Raw genomic sequence first — 18,028 nt, forward strand, 5'->3', positions numbered from 1 at the left:
AAAAGATAAAGTGACTTATTGAATACATACAGTTTGGTGCATATGTTCAATATTAGTTGTTAGGGGTGTAACGGTTCTAAAACCGAGGTTTCCCCCGCCACGCCACCGCTCTCATTATGTTTTGAGGCGGAGCTCTCGGGATGGCTGCTAATAGATCTGAGATTGCAGTTCAACAGAGTAGCGTTTTCCTGCAAGAGAAGAAGCTGTAGTTTCAGGACCGCACGTCTAGGACCCTAGTTTTTCACAAAGCCTACTGTCTTCAGTGTAAATGCTTGTTTAACACTCATTGATTTACCATTTTAATTAAGTCTAAATAATCGTAATAAGAAAACTGTGCTGCCGTTTACCCCTACAATACATGTCATCAGCCAGTCAAATGTCAATAACTCAGTTGTCTAGTTGCATCTCTCTCTGTCGCCGTCTTTTGTATAAACAGGGAGGCAGTTTATAAAGGTTAAGTTACGTAACAAATGTAACGTTACTTATTTAAACCCAAACCATGATCTTTTCTTTCCTAAACCTAACCGAGTAGTTTTGTTGCCTAAACCTAAAATGTTTCCATGGTGGCGGCACATAATTTAACATATGCCACCACCACGTAATGCAGTGTTAAGAGGTCGAGGTCGTGGTCATTTCACGTAGGCTATTTCTGTGAGATCACAGTGGACAGGAAGTAGTAATCGGGATAATTAAAACTAGGGTCCTAGAAATGCGGTCCTGAAACTGCAGCCCCCTCCTCCTTTATTGCAAGAACATAATATTGGTTCAACAAAAAGCGTCTTATCCAGGAGGTGGCAGTGTTCGCTAACACCATCAAAACCTGTACTGGTACTTGCCTTGGTCAGGGACAATATGACACATTATAATTTATTTTGTCTTTAATTTGTGTGGACTATTTGTGTTCAATTTCCAGCACAGCTTGGTCATGTGCAATATTTTACCTATCTTTAAATTGTCTTTGGTGAACCTCTGTACTGCCCTTTTGGCTACATGTTGTTTTAAGCATATTGCATCTATGTGTAGCTCTATTGCCCAAGCAACATACATTTCCTCTTCGGGACAATAAAGTATATCTTGTCTTATTTCCACGTACAGCCTGATGTATGTGAATACTGGGATGATCTGGTCTATAAATAGCATAAATTGAGAACAAGAAAGAGTAACATATCTTACAGGATCATTGTTTAGAGGCCTCTTTGATGCAGCTCTGTATGGAAGCCTTTTACCAGCCCTGACCCAGAGGCTATACTACGTATATGCCTCACTCACAGCTGCATCTGACAGCTGTTATACCATTACTGCCTCCGGCCGATTCTGTACTGGGTTTCTACCAGTGCTGCCTTTTGTAGAAGGCATTGTGTTTGTGCGTATACATGTGCATTGGTGTGCACTGCGGCTTGTATTTGTTCGGCATCCTTTTAAGGTCCCCGGACATTTACACAGGCCATACATTGTAGAAAATGGTACAAAATACAAATGGCCTCAGAGACGGAGTGGCTGTGGGTCGGGGAATGGTTCGGCCTTCTGAGGGGAAGATATGTGGAGAAACTCCTACACAGCCTGATATGTCACAATGGCATCATTATATTTCTGTGTTTGTGTTTCACAGAGCCCTCACTGGAAGGAGGCTCAGAACATCCTGAAGTTGGTGGTGTCTCGCTCAGCCAGCCTCGTCGTTCCAGACGACGTTCAGCGTTCTTACAGCACCGAGTCATGCGGCTCTCCAGAAATCGCCTTTACACGCATATTCAACAACTCCTCGAAGGAGCTGCCCGGCAAAACTCTGGACTTCCACTTTGACATCTCAGAGGTCAGTGTCCTCCCACTTCAGTACACTTATTTCAGTGGTTGCTCTGTAGTATTTTAATACTAACTGGCATTATTTGACTCCAATAGACACCAATCATAGGGCATAAATATGGAGACCAGCGTACCGCAGCAGGCCGGAACGGAAAGCCGCAGGTGATCGCTGTAACCAGGAGTACCTCCTCCACGTCGTCTGGCTCCAACTCCAACGGTCTGGTGCCCGTAAGCTGGAAGAGGCCTCAACTCTCTCAGGTACCGACTCAGACAGACACACGACATCCAACTAGGGCTGGGCAATATGACGATATATATCATCAAAACGATATAAAAATGTCTATCATATATATTTTTTATATATCGAAATATACGCCAGGCCTGAATTCTTCACCGTGTGGTTATTTCATATAAACTAAGTTCTTATTTATTTAATGAATTACCAAAAAACATGCTATATCATGATATATACAGTATATATTGTTATCGAGATATGATTCCTCTTCTTCAGCTTCGGATGTTTATTTTCTTCCGGTTTTGTGCCAGCTGCATGATTGAAAAACGTCATCAACGTGCCCACTCGCTGTGAATTCTCCGGACAATGAGCATCTCTATTCACACATCGGACATTACACAGACTTTGTGCCAGGGAGCTGGCAGGGTAAAGTCTGTTTAATGTCCGATCCGACTGATTCGGACATTTCTTTTCTCACACACAGCTCCTCCGGGGTAATATCTAGACAGGTTCAGGGCTGTAGTTCATGTGAAAGGGGCTTTACTCTCTCACTCTGGGTTGCTTATGGACCTGGTGATGAATGTTGAAGATGATGAGTGGGTCATATGTTGTACAGATAATAAAACAGGTTTTTCTCATCGTGATTATGTGTTGTTGTTACAGAGAAGAACCAGAGAGAGGCTGATGAATGTTCTGTCTTTATGTGGCCCGGAGACTGGCATTCCCAAAAACCCATCTGTAAGACTCCTCTCCTACTCTAAAGCCTCTGACAAGGTCTCTGTAAAATCACTGTTAAGGATAATGCTGTTGTTACTGCATTGTCTTTTTGTTGATTTTGATATACATTTTTGTTTGAATAGTTTTCGATGTTTTCGAACAGTTGTATTTTACTTTTTGACAACAAAGAGTGTCTTTCCCTCCTTCCTTTCTGTGCAGGTGGTGTTCTCGTCCAATGAGGATCTGGACTCTGCAGACCAGCAGACCAGTCTTATCCCCACAGTGGAGGAAGTGGTCAGAGAGGAGGAGCTGCTGGGAGAAGACGCAGGCAGCGAGCAGCAGTTTGGTGTCTTCAAGGACTTTGACTTCTTAGATGTGGAGCTGGAGGATGCCGAGGTGAGAAATGACAGTAAACATGCGTGTGTCAAAGTGAAGTAGCCCCGTTTTCTGATTAAGAAAAGATAATAAATTGAAGGACATATAGAGGAGCTAATGGGTAGACAGTATAACTATTTGCATAAATCATCTTTAAAGACCACAATTTTAAAATCCACTCAAATTGTATGGAGTGAAGGGACCCTGATGCAACACAATTTTTACTTTCTTTCAAGTGCTCGCATACTTAGTTACTTTTCATAAGGGTGCTCCGATCAGGATTTTTGCTGCCGATCACCAATCGCGGGAAACCGTATCAGAAAATTTTAATTTTATCAAAATCGCAATATGGATTAGATTAGCATATATGCAATATTATATTTGTGTAAAATTAGATTTTTTATCAACAGCTTCATAAAAAGGTTTTATTAACCAAATATGCATTTATGTACAAACTGTGGAAAATGTATGTAGGCCTAATATATGTAATGAAATGCATACAAAAATACATTTGAAGTGGGATATATTGCCAAGCTATACTGTACATACATAAACATAAATATATGACACATGCGATAATCATGTCGTGCAACTGTGGAATGAGGGCACTGGCACCTTTTTTGGTCCAATTGAGTCACTGAGCGCCAGCGTCTAGTGCAGGGGTCAGCAACCTTTACTATCAAAAGAGACATTTTAGGCAACAAAAAAAAATGTGTCTGGAGCCGCAAAACATTTGATCATTGTGATGAAGGTAACACAGTTTATAGTCTAAGTATATAGTATATAAGTCTAATGCAGTGAGGGCCAAAGTGCAAATGTACGACGGAGTATTAGGGCCACATTGAGGGAAATAAATCTGAGATTTCGGGAATAAAGTCAAAATATTGCGAGAAAAAGGTCGTAATTTTACGACAATAAAGTCATAACTTCCGACGTGTAGTCCGTCATGTGTCGGCGGCCAAGTCACGACAAGAATTTATGACACTCAGTCTTCTAATCTGACAGTGAACATCGTAGACGTCAAAAATATCATGTAGTCTGATCCTGGCATTAGAGAGACCACCGATCAAACTATTCACATTGAATATCAATTGATCGGAGCCCCCCCTTTTCATCACTGCTTTTGACCGTGCTGTATTTAGTCGTGTTGTTCCAGATTAACAACATTAATGTCTTTGTTTGTCCAACTGATTTGTCTGTAGTAGAAACATTTCTGTGTTTTGTAACTGTCTTAAGTCTACTAACACACTTATTCCTTCTCTTCTCTTGCCACAAGGAGTTGCAGGTAAGTCTGCGGGCCAGAAAGCTTTTTAGAGAAGGCGTCCTCAGCAGTGCCCCTTGGTGTCTCCCCGTGTTGTCTCTAAATACAGTGCTGTAGTGCTCTTTGATTTGAAATGTGCCTACTGTGGTTGTGAACCCTTTTCTTTTATAGTTTTGCATCCTTTACCATCCCAAAATGTGGAGGAAAATCATCTCATGCATTCATTTATTATTTGTTTTTGTTGTGGATGGTTAATATACGTTATGTGTTTGTGTTGTGCTTTGTTTCCTTGTTTTGTAAAATCTGCCGCAGACTCTTACTATTGTGTCTCACTGCTGTTGTCTCGGTTATCCTGCAGGGGGAGAGCATGGACAACTTCAACTGGGGGGTGCGCCGCCGCTCCCTGGAGAGCATGGACAAAGGGGACACGCCGTCTTTGCAGGAGTGCCAGTACGCCGGCAGCACACCGAGCCTCAACCTCACCAACCACGAGGACACGGATGAATCGTCTGAGGAGGAGGTACTGAGCGCTAGCCAGATTCTCACCCGCTCTGGCCTTGTAAGTCTCACTCTAGTTAGGGTCCCAACCCCCTCCCCCCCCATACAACCCACCATGCTCCTCACACGGCCCGCTGGCATGGTGTGCGTGTGTGTGTGTGCGCGTCCTGAGCTGGACCTGCTGCCGGTGTGGACGGGGGCTAGATGCTTTGCTTCTTCGCTGGTGGTGGTGGTGGTAGATGCCCCCCCTTCAAACCTCAAACCCCGTCCCTCTTCCTCTGACTGCTAGATTAATGCTGTTATCCTTTATCAGATTTATTTTTCTGATAGGTAAGTTCAGTTTAGGAAAACTCCAATACATTAATCTCAAAGTGAATCACTGATAATTTATATTTTTATTAACAAGAAGAGAAGATTTACATTTTTATAAATAGTATAAAATATGAGAAGTATTCAGAATAACAGCATGTTTCTTTGCATTTCTTGGCCGCTTGACTCTAACTCTTCCTCGCTTTGTTTTGCTTTGCAAGCCAAAGCTGCTAACAATAATAATAATAATATTGCCATTAATGAAATGCTTTCCCTTAGTCTATTCATGGGGCTGTTTTCTTCCTCTCTTCTTCTGCTCTTCTTGATCTTGGTAGTGCACGGTGAGAGAATGAGCTTTTGCCTCTAGTGGATATTTGACCCAAAAAATGTTTGTAGTCCTCCAGTATTACTCTGTACCACTAAAGAAAATGAGCATGCAGCATTTATGTGTGTTTAAACTAAGAGTTTATTATAATATAATTACTATTATTGATGTTAGCATGAACTTACCTTTTGCCTGAAACAATTTTAATTGAATGGAAGACTAAAATGACTAAATGTCATGCTCTGCTTGATACAGAAACATTGGTAATGTCTTTTAAAACCATAACTGTTAGAAACCCTTTGGACCTGCAAATAAAAGACTTAGCAATGTAAAAGTTAATTCGGTATTAAAGTAACTCTACAAGATAACAAACATAATGAACACACTGGACAGTTGATTCTAAACTAGTCATCAGCTCTAGTGTAGTTAATAATAAAAGCTCCTTGTATATTAACATATCAAACCCAGCCCATCATTCAAGTATGTTGTACTCATAGACTGTATATAAAGATGGACGACCCTGGAGTCTGTATATACAGATCTTTATATACAGACTATGTTTGAAACAGACAATCATGGTTATGAAAAGTTTAAGTTAAAAATTTGGACGTTCCTACAATTCAGAGCCTCCAGCTGCAACTATGTCACTCGGAGTAGCTGTCAATCATGACATCCCGCCCCCTTTTTATAGCATCAAATAACTAATTAAAACCACACTTATCAGAAAAATTAACACTTACACAAACATCAGCATGATAAGAACTACCTAAAATGACAGAAACCATCTTTGGGGGGGGGGGGAAAGACCTACGTATACTGCAGCCAGCCACCAGGGGGCGATCAAGATGTTTCGGCTTCACTTTTGGGTAGCTGTCATGTCATCCATATTTATATACAGTCTATGGTTGTACCCCACAGTAAGGTCATATGAAGTGTTAACAATATATATCGGTGCATTAAGGTTTGTGAAGGATCTATTTGGCATTAAAGCAGAATGCTTTAAAGACACCTACCATCTTAGCATAAGTTTAAAAAAAAAATCCGTATCAACAATTTTTAGAAGGTCTCCTAAAGTAGGTTTTATTCAGTCTCTGTGTTGACAAAGTGACAGCTTTACCCCTTGGTGTACTTTTAATAAAGGTTTTTACCTAACCAGACGACATAATACGATCTGTGTTTGTTTACACTGAGTCTCAACAGAGGAGCTAACCCGTCCTCATGTTTTTATCTTCTCCAGCTTAACAGTGACTCTGCCACCGACGACACCGCGTCCAACCATGTGGACTCCTTGCAGCAGTCTCAAGAGTCATCCAGCAGTGCCCTGACCGAGGAGGCAACCGTCCTGCCCTCCCACCCCTCCCTCCCTCGACTGGATAGCCCCATTTTGGAGATGGCCCATTCAGACAGCGCCAGCAGCCAGCTGCCTGAGGTGCGATCAATCGGGGGCAGCAATAAACTGTGGTGCTCGGGTGCTTTCTAGCTAACCTTTTTTTTCTTCTGTTCAACCTTTATCTGCATGTGCTGTACTTCTTGGCTTCGTCTGTCATTGAGACAGAGGATCAGCTGCCTTTATGGAGGTTTAGGTGGGGTAAAAGAGCTGGTTCTGTAACCATGTCTGCCTGCTGTTGGGTAAAGGGTGCTTTTACTGCTTCTGACTCCTCCTGCCTCCACTTGCTTTGTTGCTTTGCTCTGGGTATGGGTGCTGAAGGCTAGCTCTTGCTCCTTTTTTTAATGGTACATGTGGTTAATAGTTATGTGGTGGGGCTTGCTTGCTTGTGTGATTCGGGTAGAGATGAAAACAAAAAGCTCACCTCAGGTTAGCTGTCACTGCTCGCCTCCAATAACACAGCAACTGACCATTCCAACTAAATCCTCCATTAAAATCTTGTGAAATGGACACCAGCTCCATTATCTTCGGCAGACGCATGCGTGAGTATAAGTCCATACAAGTGGTGTGTTAACTTTAAGAATGCACTTAACTGAAAAACAATTACACCCCTTTAATCTGCTACCATATTAACATGCCATAGCCTGTCTTGTGATGAACAGCTTTGCTATCCACTGCTACTGACGTTTATCCCTTGTACTAACAATGGTGAGTATATTATATTTAAGGCTGCAACTAACGATTCATTCCATTGTCGATTAATCTGTCAAATATTTTCTTTGCGTTTGCACACAGTGTGGGGATTACAGAATGAAAGTCAAATTAGGGCTGCCCCCTCTGATTCGATTAGTCGACTAATCGGTCGTTTTGGTCTTAGTCGACTAAGATTTCTTTAGTGGATTAGTCGTTATTAATGCTTTTTTCATGCCTATTGACTTATTTCTAAGAAACTTATAACTTCATCTCTGTTAAACACCAGATTTAAAGTGGTGCTTTTGGGTGATTCTTTGTGGGGAAACTCAGTTTTATAGATCGATTAGTTGTCAAAATCATATTAAAGTGTAAGTGTTAGTTGACTAGGGGTGGGGAAAAAATTGATACGGTATAGTATCGCCATATTTTGTGTGGCAGTATTATTGTCCGATATACGGACGTCAAGAAGCGATATTTCAGAGGTTGTAGCGGGCTCAGTTTTAAAGCTAGAGTGAAGATAGTGGTATCATTTGAAACCTGAAAAAGGAAATACTGGCATGGCCTTTTTCAAAGGGGTGCCTTGACCTCTGACCTCCAGATATGTGAATGAAAACTCTGAGATGAACAGAGTGAGAACTGTATCTTATTAGATAAAACAGATTTGCAGTTGGGGAAAAAAAAGGTAATAAATCGCAATACCATGCAAACCTCTTATAGTGATCACGTCTGTCGGGGTCAAATTGATCACTATAAGCAGATGATTTTTATAATGCATTTTTTGTTGATGTACATCATTTCTCATGCAGATTACCATCTAATTGACATTTGTATATTTATTACATGAATACAAAGTAATGAAACGGGCCACTTTGCTATTTAGTAGCTCGCTGCTGATTCTTCTGCCTTTCCCCTCACCAAGAGTGAGGCGTTGCCGCGTTTTGTCGGCTCTGCAGCGCAAGCGTGCATGCAGAACGGCGCCCCTTTGCCGGGGCTCCCCGTTCTCTCACTCTGCAGCAGCATGGTGGGAGACGGGCGCCGATCTGCATGAGCTGCCGGCGCTGCGCTGCCAAGGAGCCGGTCGGCAGAGTTTCACTTTGGGGGCATTACGTGCCATTACGTGGCATTATCAATCCACTTGATGAGGGCGGCTTCAACCACAGGTGCCTTTTCCCTGTGCGTATTCAGAGATGACTTTCCTTTTCCCGTCATGATATCAATGTGCACGCAGCATCAGCCTCAGGCATCCAGCTGGAAAGCAGACGGTCCGCGAGGCAAAGTATCAAGAGAGTAAAGTAAAAAGCAAAACAAAAATGTAATTAACGTCAGTCTAACGTAGTTTTGAAATGTTTTTCCAGATGTTTTCATGTATGAAAAGGCCGACGATGAACACTGTAAGCAGACTACTTGATTACTATAAGTGAATTATTTAAACAGTGTTTGTATAGGAATGATTCTGTCCCAAACTTTTTCAATGTAAGCAGTTTCCACTGTTTATCGCAAAACATTTTATCGCAATAAGATCATCTTGTCTTAAGTATCATGATAATATCGTATCGTGGGGCCTCTGACGGTGATTCCCACCTCTTTAGTCAACTAAGAATTTCTTTAGTCGAGGAGTCAAATGGCCCAGTCTCTTACCTTTTAAATATAGGGATCGTCTGAGCTCATTGATATTTATTGTAATTAGTTGTCCCTTCCCCTCAGTGACGATGCTTTATACACAGAAATGAACACAACTTTCTAGTAACTAGATCCAGCCAACGGTCTCTCAATATCATCCCAAGGACATCTCCCCCATCACAGCGCCGGCTCTTAGTGTAATGAGCCCGAGATAAAACCATCAATACTCTTACTCATTCCCTCCAGGATGGCCACGACCACTTCTAAAAGCTTTCTGTAATATAGCTGCTGCTTCTGTGATGTACTGGCTGTCTGCCACACTCCCTTTTTCCTAATGCATTAGACTTTTAAATAAAAAATAAAAAACAAGACAGGAAGAAAACAAGTGCTCTTAATTAGAAGCCCTCCTCTCAGATCCCTCCTCCATGACGTACTTTACGTCAACGTTGTTACTTTACATACGGAATTTATCTGGAGTTTCTTCTATCTGAGTCTCTAATGTAATCACATATGAATATGTTCAGTTCTGTATTTTAATACTGTTCCCTCACCGTTCATTACTGCTGATGGATGAATTTGTTATGTCACTAATACCGTCCATCATTTATGTGTAGTTATGGAGAGCAGGTCATAAATCTGTCCATACAGATATGTACAGTACATCTCGTTTATCAACCGTCGTTTCTCCACGATGCTGCTGCTGCATTGAGGTCACGTTTTTTAATGGCATTTCAGTGATATATAGATATTGGCTTCTGTTTATTGATTCTTTTCCTTTTCTTTAATTTCTCATGAGAGACGTTAGCTCATAGAGTCACATAAAGAGCAATCTCCAAGGAAGTGAACCTCGTAAAAAACGCTGACTTTAGAGTCCCTCTTGTGCGATTTAAACTAATGTGTGATCTTAAGTATAGGCTATAGCCGTCTTAACTCAACCTATGAGAGGGGCTCATCCTTGAATCTGTGTTCTCAAATTGATATTTTAAAATATGAAGAGCTGTTAAGATATTAAGAGCCATTTTCATGTGATGTATGGAAGACTAAAGTTGCCATTTTAATGAATAAATAAAATTATAAAAAAAGAAATGTTAAAATAAAATTCTATATTTTTAAATAAATGTGCAGGTTAATTTGAAAATAGATAAATATGCACAAAAATACAAAATAAATAAGTAAAATTAATATTTAGATGCACCTTTTATTGATCCCGAGCATGATAATCCGGTTGTTGCAGCAGTACAAGGATAGAAATAAACAAATAAGTATAGAAAGTAACATAATAGGAGGTACATAATATAAGAATAGAATAAAAATAGAAACTATACAAGAATATTTGGAGACAAATGCCATGGTAAAGCAGAGTCTGTGCAAAGGCTAATATATAATATGATTAAGTCAAATATATTTATTTATTTGAATAATTAGGTAAATAACTAAAAAAATAAATAAATATAAAAAGAAAAGAATAAATTGGAAATATAATAAAATATGAAAATAAATGAATACAAACATTTGTAATTTGTCAAATAAATAAACACATTTTATTTATTTTTTTCAATTTTTTTGCATATTTATTTATTTTCAAATTAACCTGCACAATTATTTGATGATTGAGACTTTTACTTTTACATTTCTTTGTTTATTATTTTATTTATTGAGTCATTTATTGATGTATTAATTTATTTATTATAATGGCAGCTTAAGTCCTCCATACATGACAACCACGCAATATAAATGTTTTTATGTGTTATCATCTGTCAATCTGCTCCTGAGCGCCCCCTTCTGGCTTGTGTTACAGGACGCTGTGAGCATGACGGCAGCGGACGAGCTGAGCAGCAGCGTGAGCGAGGACATGGGGTTTTGCAGCGCCCCCCCTCTGCCCTCTGACCCCTCAGAGCTCTGTGACCTCCAGGACTCGCAGGACTCTCAGGATCCCCAGGATGCTCAGGAACCCCAGGAGACCCAAGACCCTCAGGAAGACCTGGATCCAGCCCCCCCTCCCCCGCCGGCCACAGACACTCCACCGGGATCCCTCTATGAGGAGGACTCCCAAACACTCCTCCCTCTATCTCTGCCCCTGCCCATGCCACCAGAGACTAAGCCTGATCCAGATCCAGACCCAGACAGCACCTGTGGCTCTGGGTGGGAGGACGATGTGACTCAGGCCCTGAAGGAGCTGGATGAGCGCTGTGAGGAGGAGGAAGCCGACTTCTCTGGCATGTCCAGGTGAGTAGATATTTTTGATCGAGACCACATAGTTTTACAGAGAATCTGAAAAGATGAATGTCATGAATGCCCACTCCATCTGTATAAAACATGTTATATTTATAACCTAAATGACAAATTTATACTTGATAAACTCAACTTCATACTCTACTTGATATTAAGGAGGACCTATTATACTTAATTTCAGGTTCATACTTGTATTTTGGGTTTCTACTAGAACACATTCACATGCTTTAATGTTCAAAAAACATTATTTTTCTCATACTGAACCAAACTCTTTGGACTCCGCTCTAACTAGCTTTGTTTGAGCGCGTGCCAAACTAGCCGTTATGCTAATGTGTTACGTGGTGACATCACCATGTTATGGAAGAAAAGGCGGGACTTAAAGCGAGGCGTTTCAGGAGCACTGTTTTTTATGGGGAGAGAGTAACTCCCTTTGGCGTGGACTTAAGGCTTTGTAACTTTGCAGAACTTTTATACACACAAAAAACAAAATAACACACTAAAGGAAAGGGAAAAAACAAAAAAGCATAATAGGTCCTCTTTAATGCAGACGTGACCCTTTGGTGCTTCATTCCATATGACTTGAGTTCATGCTTGTATTGTTAACATTTTCTGTACCGTCAATCACAGTATTTCCATTCACATATTTTTACGTGCATTTTGAAGGATCGTATTAGAAAAGCTGTATGAAAACGGCAAAAACGTTCTCAATTGCGGGAAAAAAGGTTTTTACGCTCGCTTTAGGGGGTTTCTGTCTGTCGAAAAAGAGTTAATGCGCTAAACAGGATATGGAAACGCCTTTGCTGAATAAATTCTTACGTAGCGAACGTTAAACTCACATGACCGATCAGCTGTTTCTGCTGTCGGCGTCTTCTCGGATATTCCCATAACATGCAAAAGCTTGTCTTTGTCTTCTGACAACATGAAATATGATCAATACTAGCTGACATGAAAGAACAAATTCCTGAAGGCCTATCTCCGATTTTCTGTTTAGATGGTTAGATGGGCACGCTGACATGTCTTGTTTCCGGTTCGCAACCTCTATTTCTTCTTCTACTCTGTTTACTGCAGGATTATAGTCACGCGTAGCCTATAGCACCAACTTCTGACCGCTTTTTTCGCTCCAAACCAGTTGATGAAAACGCACCTAATTCGAAACTTCTTTTTCTTTTTTTGCAACATTTCAAAAGTTCCCTTTTTAAATTTGCTTGACAATTGAATGGAAACACGGCTATCGATAAATGAAACTGTTTTTCATGCATATACTTTCAGTCAGTAGACAAACCAAAGCAAGATATATGCATCACCATTTTCTTTTTAAAAGATTTGCTTTGTAAAACAATTCAGATGAGGGGAGAAATGGCAAAGATCTCATAACATACTGGAGGTACTAGAAAACCGTCTACGGTGATGTAAAAGAGGATGCTGAAAATGAGAAGTCTTATCGCAGCCTCGCCTCAAATAAAGAGCGCCTCCACTGACATCAGAAAAATGTATTACATTTTTATGAAATATAATATCTGACTTATGAAGCATCAGGGAAAACAAGCAGTAGTGCTGCATCACGCAGCAAAAGCCACGTATTTAATATTTAATATAAATATATTTAATGAGTGAGGTGGTGGTTTCAACTGTTATCTAGCAACAAGATGAAATACATCAAGATTTGTTGGTTCAGCTCAGTAAGTGATTGATTGATTGTGATTGATTTATCACATTGTATGTTCACTTTGTAGTTATTAATCAGAGCAGCACGTTGGGGAGAAAAGGGTGAAACCCTAGTTGTAAATGCCCCCATGTAGTTGGTGAAGCAGCATAGGATCATGGGAGTTGTTGTCTTCATGTCAGTCAGCTTCTCCCTGTTAGGATTCCTTCAGTGTTCATCATTCAGGAGGTTTTTTACCACAGAGGTCTCCTCCTCTCCAAAACAAACCGGTAAAAAACAACCGAATAAAAATCACGTTGAAAATCTGTGTTTCTCCGACACTGTTCGGGCGACCCAGGACATCCCGGATGGGCTGTGAGCCGAGCTGCCACTAACGTTTGCTCAGCTTGTTTCTCTGATAACTTCATATCCAGACATCCAATGACTAAAATCCTTTCATCCGGTTAAAATATAGAGTTAAAAAACACCAACATCTAAAAAGTGTGACGTAAAAATGTGGCGTGAAACCAGATAAAGTCAGTTTTTGACAGACAATCACAACACTGACGCATGCACAAAGAGGATATGACGCCATTAACAGGCGAACTAATGAAACGCACCTTGATTAAAATGACAGATTTCTCTGGTTTGAAAATTGTTGGAAACATTCGGGATGACCCAACAAAATATATAACATAAGTGTAGTCGTTTTTAGACATTTTAATGCAGAAAAGTTACATATTTTACCTTTTAAGAAGGCAATGTCAACACTCCTACGATGCAGCAGAGCTTTCATTTGTTAATTTTTAATTGAAATCACAAGCTTTTACATTATAATTTTCAATGTTTTTATTGTGATAAAAAGTCATATCAGTTGTTAAAACAGTAGTTTTGGTGTGGCTGCTTTATGGATGACAGTAGGTGGTTGTGAGATGAATACTTGTGAGATGGTCTGATGGGTAATTTCTTCTCTGGCACGGCTCCCATGTGGACCGGAGCTATGACGGTGGGCCAGGGCGGTGGACTGACTCCAATCCACATTTATCTTTCCCTCTTCAAGGTGGGCCAATTCTGGCTGGAGGACAGTTGTAAATTCAGGTTTTAAAACTACACTGAACAAACATGCAGACACACACACACACACACACACACGCACACACAGAGAGTCGCTCACTTAGCCTGTTACTAGCCTACATCACTGTAGTCAAGGTCTTTCATTTAGCTAAGCCACGCATGATTGATAGGCAAGCGTGTTAGCGGGGTGCACTCTGAGTAATTGTCTGAAAACAGCGTGACACACTAACCAGTTTAGTGTTTTTTGTGTATGAGGATTTATGTGAACGGGAGAGAGCAAGACAAAAACAACTCACCAGCGTTCTCCCACTGCGAGCCTGGCAGCTGGCAGCTGTGTTTTGCAGAAAGTGTGTGTGTGTGTGTGTGTGTGTGTAATGTGCCTACAGTAGCTCGTATAGAGCTCTCTGCAGTTCTGTGTGGGATGGGTGTGCAGTGCGCTAGTGCTGTTAGCAGTTGCAGCACAGTCGAGCTGCAGACAAGGGGAGAGAGTGAGGGAAAGAGAAAAGAGAAGCGATAGTTGGGGTGAGGATGAGGACAGAGACTGTGTCCGCTACAGCGCTTGGTAGCGCAGGCTTTAGATACTTATATTCTGTCTGCTTCTTCAGGCTGTTTGGTCCGACAGGCCTGTGAGTATCAGTACGTGTGTGTGTGTGGGAGAGAGAGATGTTTGCATGATGCTAAAATGCTAATAGCTCATATGTTGTTATTGTGCTAGAGCACTGCAGTAGATTACAGCTCTCAATATACTGCAGCAAAATCTGCAGCGAGGGAGGCAGAGATACCGCGAGGTGAGGTTGTTTACTTGCAGCGCGCTGAGTATGAGCATGTGTGTGTGTTTACATTTGTCCTTCAGTAGTGACCGAGCGGAGTGAGGAACATGTCGGATTGTTGCTTATTGCCCGCCCCCCCCGTGTTTGTGTGTTTTTCAGTCAAGATGAAGGTGACGCAGACTGCTTCCCAGAGATTCAGGCCTCTCCGCCCCCTTCGCCCTTCCTCTCTGCCATCCTGGCGGCATTCCAGCCTGTTGCCTATGACAATGAGGAAGATGCTTGGCGTTGCCATGTCAACCAGATGTTGTCAGACACAGATGGTTCCTCTGCTGTTTACACGTTCCACGTGTTCTCCAGACTCTTTCAGGTAAGTGTCTTTTAAATGTGTTTTTCTTGAATATTTTTGCATTTTTGGTTGGCAGGACTGCTCTTTATCTTTATATCTACAATCTTGTTTACTAGTGAGCATTCTAAGCAATATGTTTTTTCTAGGGCTGTCAATTGATTAAAGTATTTAAGTGCAATTAATCGCATGATTGTCCATAGTTCATCGCAGATTAATCCCAAATTTTTTATCTGTTCAAAATGTACCTAAAAGGAAGATTTGTCAAGTATTTAATACTCTTATCAACATGGGAGTGGACAAATATGCTGCTTCATGCAAATGTATGTATATATTTATTATTGGAAATCAATTAACAACACAAAACAATAACAGATATTGTCCAGAAACCCTCACAGGTACTGCGTTTAGCATAAAAATAATATGCTCAAATCATAACATGGCAAACTGCAGCCCAACAGGCAACAACAGCTGTCAGTGTGTCAGTGTGCTGACTTGACTATGACTTGCCCCAAACTGCATGTGATTATCATAAAGTGGGCATGTCTGTAAAGGGGAGACTCGTGGGTACCCACAGAACCCATTTTCATTCACATATCTTGAGGTCAGAGGTCAAGGGACCCCATTTGAAAATGGCCATGCCAGTTTTTCCTCGCCAAAATTTAGCGTAAGCTTGGAGCGTTATTTAACCTCCTTCACGACAAGCTAGTATGACATGGTTGGTACCGATGGATTCATTATGTTTTTATAGTTTCACATGATGCCAGTATCTTTTACAAATTGAGCCCACTACTATCTAAAAATTGCAAGTTGCTTTGAGGTAATGTTTTCTTCCCTTTTTTTCTTCCACATCCTTGTTTAACGCAGACCATGCAGAGGAAATTTGGCTCCATTACACGTTCATCTGTTCGCTTTCTCGGGGAAAGGCTCCAGCGGATGGGCAATCAGTTCCTCAGCTCCCTGGAAGTCATGACGTCTCGCTCGCAGTGCCCCACTGTGCTGCTGGATGCAGAGACGGTGAGGCTCTTCTGCATGGTTGTCTGCACTGTTTTTGGTTGTGGCTAGAAGGGAGCCAGCAATCTGGGGAAACTCTCGCAAGATAGTTAAGGTTAGGTATTGACCTTGAATAGTTAAGGTTACGCATTGACTTTGAATAGTTAAGGTTAGGCATTGACCTTGAATAGTTAAGGTTAGGCATTGACTTTGAATAGTTAAGGTTAGGCATTGACCTTGAATAGTTAAGGTTAGGCATTGACCTTGAATAGTTAAGGTTAGGCATTGACCTTGAATAGTTAAGGTTAGGCATTGACCTTGAATAGTTAAGGTTAGGATAGGTCGCTGGGCAGCGAGTCTCGTAAGAGTTTTTACAAGTTTTTGAAGATCTCATATCAGATTTTGCAGTTTGCAGTCTCCCTTCTAGACACAACCACTACTTTTCATAAAACTGAGCTAAAATACAATAATGCGGTTGCAGTAACATTTACCTATTATTTTTTTAAAAGATAGTGCTGCATGTTCTGCATATTCCTTAATGTGTACGTGTGTCCTGCTGTAGATATTTCTCTGTCATGTACTGTGTATGTATCGGGTGTTGTTGTGGGTTAATGTATGTGGTGTCCTGTCTTGCTGTTGTAGCTGGTCTCTTGTGGACTGTTGGAGACTCTGAAGTTTAGTGTGCTGGAGTTGCAGGAACACCTGGACACCTACAACGCCAAGAGAGAAGCAGCAGAGCTTGTAAGTCGCCACATTCACCGATGTATCTGTATTTTTTTTAAATAGATTTTTTAATGCCAGAATCGATATATTTGCTTCATTTGAGTCTATGCAAAGGTAGAAGGAAGTTACGCTTTTATTGTTGTAGTCTGAGTAACGTGACGTCATATCAGTTCCGTAGCCGTCAACCAAAACCAACCGCAGCGAGCCAAAACAAGAAAGTAGAAAACGTTGGAGGGTCTGCATGGATACGACCTGCACCCTCACATGTTAAATCCAGCGTGGTAAACACTAGACATCCAGTAAAGTATGGAAACACTTTGGGTTTCACACATTGACAGGAAAAGCAGAGCTCGACATCACGGCTAAAGCTGCATGCTAACTCTGTCACGGACAGGAAACGTTATCGTATCGCGGTAAACGTGGCGGTCGAGCCGGCCGTCGCTCTCATCTTCGTGGTCAAATGGGCCGACGCTACGACTGTAGAGCACCCATATACTGACATTTCTGTTAAATGCATTCAAACAGCCCCGATGGAGCTGACCATGGATGTATAAAGAGAAAGGAGCTGACAGGAGAGCTAGAGACCACCTTGGAGAAGTCAGAGGAAGTAGACACGTGTGACACGTCCGGTTTTTCAAAATAAGGTGTTAACAAAGGGAACTGTATATACAAAATACATATATAGAAATAAGATTGATTGGATTATATTCACCAGAAGTATAAATCATTACATGTCCTTTATAAATTAAAAAGAAAATATCACTAATTTGTGAAGGAAATGTCTTTATTCTTTGATTTTTGGGTTGCTGGAAAAAAATTGATAAATAATGCCGGACAATGACTGATATATTTGAATTCAGGACATCTCTGACTACATACATGCTGAAAATCAAACATTCTTACTGGATTCATTTAGAAATTTTCCAAAGTAAAAGTCCCTAGAAGTGTGGGATTCAACTTTTTCCCATGGTCTAGTGTTAAAAATAATAAATCATAATATCAAATCGGCACCCAAGTATCATGATGGTATC

At 41.0% G+C, this 18,028-nt stretch overlaps 1 protein-coding gene across 19 annotated transcripts in view; it reads left to right on the plus strand.

Moving 5' to 3' along the window:
* fryl (furry homolog, like) overlaps positions 1-18,028 on the plus strand; it is a 99,079-nt gene that overhangs the window by 72,376 nt on the left and 8,675 nt on the right. For 9 of the 19 annotated variants that reach the window (XM_074636151.1, XM_074636150.1, XM_074636135.1 and 6 more), the window contains 11 exons: positions 1,610-1,810; positions 1,897-2,058; positions 2,699-2,809; positions 2,972-3,148; positions 4,747-4,947; positions 6,758-6,949; positions 8,956-8,991; positions 11,019-11,446; positions 15,098-15,305; positions 16,149-16,298; positions 16,917-17,015. In XM_074636151.1, coding sequence (XP_074492252.1) covers positions 1,610-1,810; positions 1,897-2,058; positions 2,699-2,809; positions 2,972-3,148; positions 4,747-4,947; positions 6,758-6,949; positions 8,956-8,991; positions 11,019-11,446; positions 15,098-15,305; positions 16,149-16,298; positions 16,917-17,015 — 1,965 coding nt within the window. Of the gene's footprint in view, positions 1-1,609; positions 1,811-1,896; positions 2,059-2,698; positions 2,810-2,971; positions 3,149-4,746; positions 4,948-6,757; positions 7,450-8,955; positions 8,992-11,018; positions 11,447-15,097; positions 15,306-16,148; positions 16,299-16,916; positions 17,016-18,028 lie in introns of all 19 variants that reach the window. The other 10 variants (XM_074636138.1, XM_074636141.1, XM_074636146.1 and 7 more) reach the window with 5 other exon arrangements.

The sequence above is a fragment of the Sebastes fasciatus genome, chromosome 5 (genome assembly GCF_043250625.1).
Source record: "Sebastes fasciatus isolate fSebFas1 chromosome 5, fSebFas1.pri, whole genome shotgun sequence".
In the NCBI taxonomy this organism is placed as follows: Eukaryota; Metazoa; Chordata; class Actinopteri; order Perciformes; family Sebastidae; genus Sebastes; species Sebastes fasciatus.